Source organism: Osmerus mordax, chromosome 1 (assembly GCF_038355195.1).
Source record: "Osmerus mordax isolate fOsmMor3 chromosome 1, fOsmMor3.pri, whole genome shotgun sequence".
Taxonomy (NCBI): domain Eukaryota; kingdom Metazoa; phylum Chordata; class Actinopteri; order Osmeriformes; family Osmeridae; genus Osmerus; species Osmerus mordax.
Window position 1 is genome coordinate 22673879 of NC_090050.1, and position 11767 is coordinate 22685645.

General features: G+C 47.5%; 2 protein-coding genes across 2 annotated transcripts; both read left to right on the top strand.

Annotated features, from left to right (window-relative positions):
* The first annotated feature begins 1333 nt into the window (after positions 1 to 1333).
* On the top strand, positions 1334 to 5752 carry pnp4a (purine nucleoside phosphorylase 4a). The gene is made up of 6 exons (XM_067240524.1): positions 1334 to 1379; positions 2568 to 2731; positions 3472 to 3575; positions 3999 to 4174; positions 4319 to 4509; positions 5041 to 5752. Exons 1-6 carry the CDS (start codon positions 1357 to 1359, stop codon positions 5259 to 5261), a joined length of 879 nt encoding a protein of 292 aa, XP_067096625.1. The 5' UTR covers positions 1334 to 1356; the 3' UTR covers positions 5262 to 5752.
* Positions 5753 to 6461: 709 nt separating this feature from the next.
* On the top strand, positions 6462 to 11684 carry c1h20orf96 (chromosome 1 C20orf96 homolog). Its single transcript, XM_067244808.1, has 10 exons — positions 6462 to 6709; positions 6805 to 6931; positions 7114 to 7262; positions 7704 to 7862; positions 8145 to 8244; positions 8472 to 8629; positions 8982 to 9083; positions 9229 to 9315; positions 9496 to 9611; positions 11459 to 11684. The coding sequence occupies exons 1-10, from the start codon at positions 6656 to 6658 to the stop codon at positions 11517 to 11519; spliced, it is 1113 nt and encodes a 370-aa protein (XP_067100909.1). The 5' UTR covers positions 6462 to 6655; the 3' UTR covers positions 11520 to 11684.
* The last annotated feature ends 83 nt before the right edge of the window (positions 11685 to 11767 follow it).

Consider the following 11767-nt stretch of genomic DNA (forward strand, 5'->3'; position numbering starts at 1 on the left):
TGGTTTCAGGTCACACACACTCCTCACCCAGCCTCCTGATTCTCCTCACTGCCCACCCGGAGCAGAGCTGGTCTTCAACACACTGAGGCATATCTATTGGTTCAACCTAGCAATCTGGACAGATGCCCAAGCGCATGCTTAAGGAGGATGACCTGTAGATTGTGATCAAGTTTATACATATGATATGGTATGTTAACCCTTGTGCTGCCTTCGGGTCACATGACCCAAAGGTTCATAACGAACCATCGTTGTGTTTACCCAATTTTACCCAATACAAAAACAAATAAAAATAATTTTCTTTTAACCTTCGCAATGTGGGGGTCTGAGACAGCCCAACGGTTAAAAGAAAAAGCTTTACTTTGTTTTTGTATGCGGTAAATTTGTCGCAATACAACGGTGGGTCACAACGACTGATGGGTCAGAATGACACACGGGTTAAATCTTCAGATTTTGATAAAAGGTACATATCATGTCCAGTAATATCAAAGGTCAAATTGAGGATTTTTAAATATATAACCACTGGCGTAATTGATTTAGCTGGTACCTGATAGATGACAGAGGCTATATTGACCTTGTGAGGTACTGGAATTGAAGAGCATGGGTCAGTCTCATGGTTTGGATTTGAGGAGCTGTGATGGGCTGGAGTCTGAGTCTCATTACCTCTGGGATCAAAAGGTCCTCTGGACTCTGGGCACGTGAAGGAAGGGATCTGAAGGGTATGTGATGCACATACACACGTACACATGTGCACACACATGTACACACACATACGTACACACACACAAAGCAGAAAGATGTGAGAGGTGGCTTTACTGACAGGAAGCTCTTGCACTGACTGTCATCCACTTTTGGTACCTGGCCCCAAAAGGTTGTGGGTAGTAGGGAGGTATAGGGTATATTTGGGCATAGACGAGAACTGCTTCAACAAATCAGAAAGCAAATTTGATTGAGAATGGACACCAAATGTGCTGAGTTAATTCACACCTGAATTTAGAAATACTTTTCGTACATGCCTAAATCTGAACCCAATGAGTTCTTTAGAAGGCGTGTCTTCAGATTAGAACTCCAGTCACTCCCTTTGCCGACCATACACACTCCTCTAAAAGAGCGCTGTTCATTGGTCAGTGCCAATTCAATGGAGTGGTTGTGACCAATCAGGGTGCATGTGACTGCACAGGAGACACTGAGAGACTATTTAACTCATGGGAAAGAATAAACACGTTCGCACGCAACCTTCTATCTCACACATACACACACACACACGCGCTGTGGTCCCACAAGTTGATCTGCGACTCACCACACACACTCCAGCCTTAACCTCTACTGTAACAGACCCGAAGAGACCTCGTCCTCACCATGCATAGCAAGGACCAGATCAGGTGAGTCCCACCTTCCTCGCCCTCCTCTTCCTCGTCCCCTGGGCCTTTCTCCCTTTCCGATTTCCTGAGGGGACGAAGGCACACTGCTACATCTTGTGACTTTGTGGCGTTTGCTTGGTGTTATTGTTCAACCAAGAGTTGTAGAGGGCTGTTTGGCGGCTGGTTTATGATGTTGAGACAGGCTGTTTATGTTCTGTTGGGTGCTCCATGTGTGAAGAGGATTGTTGTTTCTCCCCCTGTCTTGGGACGCATTCCACACTTTCACTATCACAGGCTTATTACAGTCAAGGTTATTACAGCGAGAGAGACTGAGGCTGAGGGAGGAGGAGAGAGAGAGAGAGAGAGAGAGGGGGATTCGGAGAGGAAGAGAGGGGGAGAGGGGAAGAGAAGGATAGGATGTACAGAGATGGAGAAAGAGACATTTACGTTGTTATTCTTTTTCTAAAATGTGACCTACTTGTAAGAAGAAATGCTCAACTGCTTATCCTCAGCAGCAAAGTATGTGGCAGTCAACCGTAACCTTAGGAACAGACAGTCCAATAGTTTAACAATCCTCATTCTTTCAGATTCTGTTGTTTTGTTCAACCTTCAGTTGTCATTAGTTTTGTGTATGTACATTTGGGTTTTTATCAGTGTTTTAAATATCGCTTATCAAGGCAACAATCTATTTTAAATAATATTAAAATTGATAGACAAGTAGACTTTTTAGTAAGAGGTAGATAGGCTCTGTATGAGAGTCAAAGTCTGCAAATAATTGTGTTAAAAATCTGACTAACCAGGCTGTAAACTAGAAGACAATAGCCTGTGATTGTGAATGTGCTAAAAGTAGTATTATCAATACTGGCTAATGTTGCCTGCCTTGCCTGGGAATTCAAGTCAGTTCAATCAGTCAGACATTTACCCTGCAAGTTAGATAATTATTTTTGGTTAAGCGATAGTCATGGTGCCATTCTTACTTGGAAAATAAACAGGCAGATCAGAATAGGCTCAGATTTCTTCACATTCGAGAGGTTGTATTGATCCCTACTCATGCTCTAAGACTGTTTTGTCTATCGGTACATAGTTAGTCTGTTCTTTCAGTCAAGACGTTGGTGGTTCCAGTCCTATTCACAACATCACCATGTTGTCAAGAGTCAGTCCATGACAGAACGTCATACGTCTTGCCTGTGTTATCTCTCTGTCTGGTAGCCATGACGACTACCAGAAGACAGCTGATTGGCTGCTGTCCCAGACGCAGCACCGGCCCAAGGTAGCGATCATCTGTGGCTCTGGACTGGGCATGCTCGCTGACGGGCTCAAGTGCCAGGACTCCTTCCCGTACGCCGACATCCCTGGATTCCCCCAGAGCACCGGTGAGATGGAGGCAGGGATGGAGGGCGAGAGGGATGGAGGGATAGAGGGATGGAGGAATGGAAAGGCGAGAGGGATGGAGGGATGGAGGGATGGAGGGATGGAGGGCGAGAGGGATGGAGGGATAGAGGGATGGAGTGATGGAGGAATGGAGGGATGGAGGCAGGGATGGATGGAGAGAGGGATGCTGGGATAGAGGGATGGAGGGAGAGAGGGATGGTGGAAGGGATAGATGGATTTAGGGATAGTGGGATGAAGGGTGGAGCTATGGAGGGACGGTGGGATGGAGGGATGGAGGAATGGTGGAATGGTGGGATTGTGGATTGTGTGATGGTGGGGAAGAGGGGAAAGATGAAAGTATGGAGAGAGGGATTGAGGGAGGTGTGTATGGAGGAAAAAGTTTAGAGGTTGAAAAAATATTTTTGAAAAAAACGTTTTAAAAAAAACATTTTGGGGGAAAAAGCGATTGTTGGGGGTTGCAAAAATATTTGAGCGATGCAAACGTGCCGTGAAGTGGAAAAGGTTGGGAATGGAGGAAGGAGTGTAAGTAAAGACAGACACGGGAAGGGAGGAAGAGAGGGATGGAGAGAAGGAAGGAGAGAGGGAAGGAGAGAGGGAAGGAGAAAGGGAGTGACGTAAGTAAGGAATAATAACTATCCAAGGTGGAATACTGTTTCTGCATTTTGTTAACTGTTTATATGTGCATTTCCTTATCTGTGTGTGTGTGTGTGTGTGTGTGCAGTTCAGGGTCATGCAGGCAGACTGGTGTTTGGGGAGCTGAAGGGGAAGACTTGTGTGTGCATGCAAGGCCGTTTTCACATGTACGAGGGACACTCCCTCAGCAAGGTCAGTGTTGAGACACACACACACAACACACACACCACACACACACACACAATCACACATCCAGAGACAGGCCTGCTGGAACTGTGCCAGGGAAGCTTGTTCTCCAAAACAGAACTTACTCTAGCTCCTATTATGTCTGTCTTTGTTCGGTGTGTGTGTGTGTGTGCGTAGGTGTGTGTGTGTATAAGCATGAGAGTCAGTGTGCTTCCATAGTCACGTTGGTTCCAGTCACATGTGAGCTCTAATTTCATGGTAGATCAATGCAGGCTATTGTCTCCACTCTCCTGAACACCCAGCTAAGAGCCCAGACAACCAGGAGGCTAACCTCGCATGGGGGTCAGCCCAACATCTCATTTCAGGCAGGATCAGGAGCCTGTCACTGGATCAATTCATATAGATCCTTCCTCTCCCTCCCTCCGCCAGACCACCTTTCCTGTCAGGGTGTTCAAGCTGTTGGGGGTGGAGACTCTGATTGTGACCAATGCAGCGGGGTCACTGGCAGACAGCTACAACACGGGTGACATCATGATCATCAAAGACCACATCAACTTCCCTGGACTGGCTGGGCTCAACCCCCTCAACGGACCCAACGATGACAAGTGAGCCTGACCCCTGACCCCTCATGACCCCTCATGACCTCTGAGCACCCTTGACTGGCTTAAAGAGTGTGAGATCCTTTCAATTGAACTAACAAGTGACTTGACTGTGACCAGGCTAATATGTGTGTGTGTGTGTGTGAGCAGGTTCGGCCCCCGATTCCCGCCTATGTCTGGTGTGTATGACCGAGAGCTGCGGCGGCTGGCGCAGGACATCAGTAAGACCATGGGGGTGTCCCAGTACATGCAGGAGGGAGTGTACTGCATGGTGGGAGGCCCAAACTTCGAGAGCATCGCAGAGGCACGCCTCCTGCACAGACTAGGGGTCGATGCCGTGGGTAAGACACACACAGACACGCACGCATGGACATACACACACAGGCCTGCATAAACTAGTCCATACATACACAAACACACACACAAACACACTCACAGAGTTGAACCCTCTCCCTCCCTCCCCTCCCTCCCTCCCTCCCTCCCTCCCTCCCTCCCTCCCTCCCTCCCTCCCTCCCTCCCTCCCTCCCTCTCTCTCTCTCTCTCTCTCTCCCTCCCTCCCTCCCTCCCTCCCTCCCTCCCTCCCTCCCCTCCCTCCCTCCCTCCCTCCCTCCCTCCCTCCCTCCCTCTCTCTCTCTCTCTCTCTCTCTCTCTCTCCCTCTCTCTCTCTCTCTCTCTCTCTCTCTCCCTCCCTCTCTCTCTCTCTCTCTCTCTCTCTCTCTCCCTCTCTCCCTCTCTCTCTCCCTCTCTCTCCCTCTCCCTCTCTCTCCCTCTCTCTCTCCCTCTCTCTCTCTCTCTCTCTCTCTCCCTCTCTCTCTCTCTCTCTCTCTCTCTCTCTCTCTCTCTCTCTCTCTCTCTCTCTCTCTCTCTCTCAGGGATGAGCACAGCTCCCGAGGTGCTGGTAGCCAGCCACTGTGGCATGCGTGTGTTTGGACTCTCTCTGATCACCAACAAGGTGGTGAAGTGCTACGACGACCCTGAGTGCGTGGACCATGAGAGCGTCCTGGAAGTCAGCAAGCTACGCTCCCAGACACTGCAGGCCCTGGTCAGCGAGCTGGTGGGACGTATGGACGTCAACAACAACAACACAGCCTGAACACACGCCCACGCAGGTCCCTCTCGAGCCGGCGCCGATAGATGTCAGGTGTGGACATCCTGTGTGGAGAGCTCTCTGTGACATTGCTTCTGAGAACGCCGGGATGTGACGGGAGCAGAGTCTTAAAGATTCTCTTCTGTATGACACTCGACACTCAACACCGGTTCCCTGTGTTCCTGAATACCTAACTCGCAGCTAAACAACATGGTGCCTTGTTGGTCAACATCCAAGTTATCTTTCTATATTCTGTAAGTGTCGGTGTAAAGAATCTTACACTTTACTATCATTTTCATAATTAGTCTTTAGGCTAGGGTTAGGTGATGTGATGTTGGCCTAGTTGTTGCAAAGCTCTTTTCATCAATGTAATGTAAGTTACAGAAATCTAACTGAAAACGTTTTATTTCTCTGTTGTTTTGACAAATGTTATTTATAGAATATGGAGTGTAAAGACTGTATACTTGGATAACAAAAGTGACATATGGTACATATTGATGAGCATATTTTTAATTCATAAATTAATTGCATGTATGTAAATGTATTAGAATCCATGACTCATCACTGAAGAATTTGTAACTTTTTCTAAGAATATAACTGTACACACATTTCCTTTTTTTAAATTATTTTTCATTATTATTTCACAGTTAACAATGGTGCTTTGATTATCTGTATAGGCTACTGAACAGTTTCATATGACGATTGTACAGGGATAATCTATTTGAATTCAATCACATTAAAGACTTATTGCAATACCAGTGAGGAATTTCATTTCCGTTTGTTTGGCTGGGGAACATTGTCATATGACAACGTTTTACATAAACGTTTTTTCATATAGGCCTACAAGGCTCTCAAGTTTGATCAAAAATTCGGCGTGAGATTCCAGTACTAGCTAAGTTATAGCCTACCTGTCAGCGTTTGGGTACGTTGTCAAGTTATTCATTAGCCTACTGTACTTCTCAGTCTCAGTGAACTGGACTATTCTCCTTAAATTATTTAAAAAGTTGGAAAGATGTTCCATCAAAGAGTAATACTTTTGCAATCGAGCTAGCTGGTTATTTTAGTAACATTTGGTCATGAACATTTGGTCATGATTTTCATGTCGTAGGACAATGCTACACCGAGCACACGCCGTTAGATGGCAGTCACTTACCTTTTTTCTAACCGCGTTGGTAGGGACTGGTTGCCATGGATAACAGACCTTTCAGAAGTTAAGAAGTATGAACAATGGTTTCGTGAAACTTTTAAACTTTTCATGACTTTGAAAGACATGGATAATTTAGTCGTTTTTACGGTCAGTAAGGTATTTTTCAATACCAATAATAAATCGCTGTGTTAAAATGTTCCGTTGGAGAAGTTAGCTTTTTTTTTTGTCGCCCTCGGCTTTCTCTTGACGGACAATGACTGCATTACCAAACCATGTGGTAAAGTCTCTGAAAGATCTCAAGAAAGTGGTAAGTTAAGCAGTCTGTTCTTACAGAGAGAAAGAGATGTCATGTAGGTAGCTCTACACACTGTCAGACTTGACTTTGCTTGTGCTTGTTGTCAGGACTACAGCAAGTGGGAGCGTCGCAGCAAGGACAGGGATGCCCCAAAAGACCAGAGAGATGCTCCGTGGGAGGTCTTGCACCCCCGCCCCCACATCACCAAACCACCTCAGAAAAAAGTCATTGAGGGTAAGGACAGCAAGAGCACCACTCCCAACACACACAACACCCCCTCCCGGTTACTGACAAACCAGGTTAGGAAAACACTAGCACCACACACACACACACACACACACACACAGAGAAGAGAGTTCAGAACCTTGTCGCAAATTGCTGAATTAAGGACAGTCATGCAGCTCTTATGTCACCAGGCAAACCCAGCCAGAAGACTCGACCCGCCACAGGCTTCAAGGAGTCGAAGACCCTGCCCTCCGGTCAGTCTTGGCGCCGGAGGAGTGATGCTGTAGACCAGCTCGACCCAGCCTCTTTGAGGAGGAAAGACAATATCAAAACCCTCAAGGTAACAAGCAGGTATTTCAGAGTGAGAAAGGTTATTCAGAATCCTAATGGTGGGACAAGCTCAACAGAACCTCCAGGATGAGACTTATCATTCATAAACCCTGGAGACTTTCTCTTCCCTTCCAAAGTTTTGGACAGAATATTCAGGACGATGAGGATAAGACAGGCTGACTATAAACCTGGGGGTCAGACAGACAAGTTATTCTTAGAGAGAAACAGACCAGCACCTGAGTATTTCAGATAGTATCCCAGTATTGTCGTCATATTGGTTCTACTTTAAGAAATTCTTTTTCAGAAGGATATTCTATATAGACAATCGAAGAACCTTTTATGGTTTGAGCCAAGGTTGCGTCTTCTTGTCTTGGAGTGCGTAATGAAGGTTGTCATGTACTTAACGTCTCCATGGTAACTAAGTTTGTGGTATCTGTTTCCGTGGCGACAGATGTTGATCTGTGCTCGTCAGAGGGCTATCGAGGAGTTGGAGAAACACTGCTCCACCCTGCAGCTCAGCAATGCCCTCGCAGCATCACACATACGGGACATCGACAGCCAATCAGTAACCAGCGCACAAGACCTGCTGATCCGCTATGAGAAACTTGGGGTGAACACATCGATAAGATCCCGCTACAGGCTCTAACAGTCACAGGTTTATCTTATAACAGTCAGCCAAGTAACCAAGTTCATAACAGTCGTTAAAGCTCTGAAATGTTCAGCTCATCACCAAGCATTGTGATTTAGCTAGCCACAAAGTTTACATTGTAACTGTCAGCTAGTCACCAAGTTTCAGATTTAGAACAGCCAGGCAGACAGTGAGATTTAAAATAGAAACGGTCAAGTCAGTGAGCTCTGTGATGATTTTCCTTGCTGTGTCCCTGTCTCCCAGAGTTCCATAGCTGCGTTTAACGGCTGGAGCCACAGTCAGATCAGCCAGGCACAGGGTGAGCTGAGGGAGGTGGAGAACCATGGAAACACACTCGTACAAGGTCAGAGACTACTCACAGACGTATGTGCTAACGTTTGTGCGCTCACTTGTGAGCTAGTGTGTTTGTCATGTGTGTGTGTGTGCACCCATTCATGGAGGTACTCGTGTGCTCTTTGTTTGTGTGTGTGTGTACCGTGTGTGTGTGTACCGTGTGTGTGTGTACCGTGTGTGTGTGTGTGTACTGTGTGTGTGTGTGTACCGTGTGTGTGTGTGTGTGTGTGTGTGCAGGTCTCCAGAATCAGCTGACAGGAGTGAAGAGCAAGTTGCTGAGGGCCCAAGCAGAGCTGCACACTCTGAAGACATACAAGGACAAGGAGTACCCAGTGAAGGCTCTGCTCATCGCCGACATGAAGAGAGAGATCATCAAGCTCAAGGACGCCCAGCAGGTCTCCATGGAAACCGTTTAAACAACACTTTCAGTCTCCAGCCTCTAGTCCCCCTCCTGGTAGAGGGGAGGTGTTGGGGGAGGGAGGGGTGTGTTGAGGAGGGAGGGAGGGTGGTATGGGTTAACGGTGGGGGTAAGTTAGGTTGCAGTCGGATTTTCTAGGGTAGGTTGGTTGCAGCTAGGTTATGTTGGGGAGGGGGGTGGGGTGGGGGTGATGGGGGGGCTGGCTAAGGTATGTCAGTGGAGTGTTGGTTGTTGGTGGTGGGGTGAGGAGATGAGTAGCCTATGCTCCATGTTAGTGGGCTCTGTGAAGGGAGTGCTACATTAACGTTGTGCTAACATGGCTAACACAGGACGAACAGGAAGACGTGAGTGTGCTGTGTCAGACAGAGATGCTGAACCTGCAGAGACAAACCAAACGCAGCGAGGACGAGGTGCTGAGAGCTGTAGCCAAGGTAGGAGTTCCCCCCGATGCTGGTGTCACTGGTCCTGTCTGACCAGCGACCCATACCGACCTAGTTAGTACTGGTTCTGCTGCTAGCTGTGTTTGTGATCAACAGCGATCCCAGACTAGACTGATCTCCACTCTCTCTGTTGCAGAAGCGCATGCTTAATGTCCCCTCTGTGGTCAAAGTGATGGCCACTCACAACTCCACCATGAAGAAAGAGTTAGAAATACACAAACAGGTTGGACTGTAGCTTTTCATCTCCTGTATATATTTTGTGTAAGACGTCATGCTAATAAATACATCAAAAGTTTTTACCTGGGCCCACAAGCTCATAAAGGAACCTGTCTTTTTTCTCCACCCCCCTCCACCCCACCCCTCTCCCCTCCCCTCCCCTCCCCTCCTCTCCTCTCTCCTCCAGGAGATAGCCCTGCTGGAGAGCTCCACCTCCAGCCTGCTCCAGAGTGTCCAGGAGCTGCAGAACTCCCCCTCCAGCAGGCGGCTCCTCTTCCCACACCTCTTCCCATCAGCAGACAGGTGGGTCAAGGGTCAGAGGTCAAGGTGACAGTCAGGTGGGTCAAGGGTCAAAATAACAGTTAGGTGGGTCAGAGGTCAAGGTGACAGACAGGTGGGTCAAGGGTCAAAATGACATTCAGGTGGGTTGAGGGTCGAATTGACAAGTGGGTCAAGGGTTAAGATGAGTCAGGGGTCAGGGGTCAAAGTGACAGAAAGGTGGGTCGATGGCCTGGCTGGAAGACAGGTCCGTTTGGGTTCAGTGTGACCGGCAAGGTTGGTCAGAGGTCAAGGTGAGAGACCGGAGGGTCAAGGTGAGTCATGTGGGCAGGATGATTGTGTTTTAAGGGTTACTGTTAGGCATCTCAGGAAATCTAATTCCACTTAGTATTGCTAGTTACGTATGTACCCTTAGTATAGTTAGTCCTCATATTTAAATTTTAGATTCCTATATGTTTAATGTTTGCACCTTCATGCCAAAGCAAATTCCTTGTCTTTGCAAACTTTCATGGCGAATAAAACCCATTCTGATTCTGATTCTGAAATCAGCTTCCACCCATCTGTCCCCTGAAGAGATGGGAGGGGGGTGTACCCAGTGTGGTGTAACGGCGGGGTGGAAAAGACATGGAGCTCCTTAGATATATGAAGTGATGTGTGGCGCTGGGCCCATGGAAAAGCAGCCCATCATTAACCATTCATCAGAGGCTCCGGTTCCCTGTTTCCGCACTGGGTTCCAAAACAAGAGAGTCCCGGGAGTCAGGTGGCTGAGCGGTTAGGGAATTGGGCTAGGTTGCTAGTTCGATTCCCAGCTGTGCTAAAGTGACATTGTGTCCTTGGGCAAGGCACTTCACCCTACTTGCCTCAGGGGAATGTCCCTGTACTTACTGTAAGTCTCTCTGGATAAGAGCGTCTGCTAAATGACTAAATGTAAATGTAAGATCAGGCTCCCTATCCGTCCAACAGGACCACAGGAAACAAGATAACACAAGCTGTCCAATAGGAAAGAGATCGGTCTACCTGTCTATCCAATAGGAAAGAGAGATGGGGACATGTGTGGTGGCTTCTATCTTAGCGAAACACCTTTAGCACTGATTCGCCCTGATCTGGTTTATCTGCTTGAAGGCTGTTTTGTAGATAAACGAGGTTCTGTTTAATTGACTAACTGGTGGGATTTGCATCCGCATTGGATCCTTAACAACTGGGGGGTGACACCTGGTCTCTGCTCTGTACAAAGAGGAGGGGACATGCTCAGATAGTATTGGACAATGCTGTGGTCAGATACAGGAGTTTAGACTGCGGGACAGCCAGGCAGACTGGATAGTGTTAAAGACATCCCTCTCCGTGCTGATAAACCACCCGTCTGCAGACAACTGCTTTTCTTCACTCTGTTAGTGTCTGCCTTCGCTTTTGGGGGGAAAACTGTGTTTATTTTAAGCGGACATGTTTTTTCCTTTTTCCGTGATCTGATGCAGTCGACCAAAAGCGACAGTTAGTGGTTCTGTTTGTACCTGTTCTCTCTCCTCGCAGCCTCTATCTCTCTTCCCGCCTCGCACACTCTGTCTGTCTCGCTTTATCTCGTTGTCCTTTGAACTCTGTCCCTCATGTACAGTTTGTGTACTTGATCCGTGCGTAGTCTATGTGACACGCAGGTGTACCCTGTAAGCCCCCAAGGATTTCCCTTATGCCTCCTATAGTGAAGAGGGGGGCCGCTACATCATACTGGAAAAGTCTACTGCCTGACATGTCTGTGTGTGGGGAGATTCTGCCATATTGACTTGAGTGTGACTATAAAGATAGAGCATGAGGTGTCTGTATTTGCGTGTATATCTGCATGTCAACATGTGTGTTTCATGTATGTGCTCTTCCCATAGGTGCCTCCCAGACACGGACGTGTCTCTTAACATTCCCCAGGAGAAGTGGCTTCCCATTTAGACGTATGAACAGGGGACAGGCGTGTGTTGCTAGGAAACTGGCATGTGCTGTGAACAGGACACTCTGCCATGTGTCTGACCTGGGAACTGGTGTGTCATGACCACCTGACCACTCTCACCTACTCTCTCACTAATTATTCAATAAATAATCATACTTTTTGACACACTTTATTGACCCTGCTTTTTATTCATTGTTTTATTACTTAATTCTATATCTGTGTGTACCATACTTGACCCGGACAGTCCTAC

What these genes read in the sequence shown, in the direction of transcription:
- pnp4a (XM_067240524.1), top strand. Translation starts at nt 1,357, where the DNA reads ATGCATAGCAAGGACCAGATCAG. An exon ending in CATAGCAAGGACCAGATCAG is followed by an intron (nt 1,380 to 2,567) that starts GTGAGTCCCACC and finishes TCTGTCTGGTAG; the next exon opens with CCATGACGACTACCAGAAGA. An exon ending in TGGATTCCCCCAGAGCACCG is followed by an intron (nt 2,732 to 3,471) that starts GTGAGATGGAGG and finishes GTGTGTGTGCAG; the next exon opens with TTCAGGGTCATGCAGGCAGA.
- c1h20orf96 (XM_067244808.1), top strand. Translation starts at nt 6,656, where the DNA reads ATGACTGCATTACCAAACCATGTGGTAAAGTCTCTGAAAGATCTCAAG. An exon ending in AGCTCAAGGACGCCCAGCAG is followed by an intron (nt 8,630 to 8,981) that starts GTCTCCATGGAA and finishes TGGCTAACACAG; the next exon opens with GACGAACAGGAAGACGTGAG. An exon ending in TGCTGAGAGCTGTAGCCAAG is followed by an intron (nt 9,084 to 9,228) that starts GTAGGAGTTCCC and finishes TCTCTGTTGCAG; the next exon opens with AAGCGCATGCTTAATGTCCC.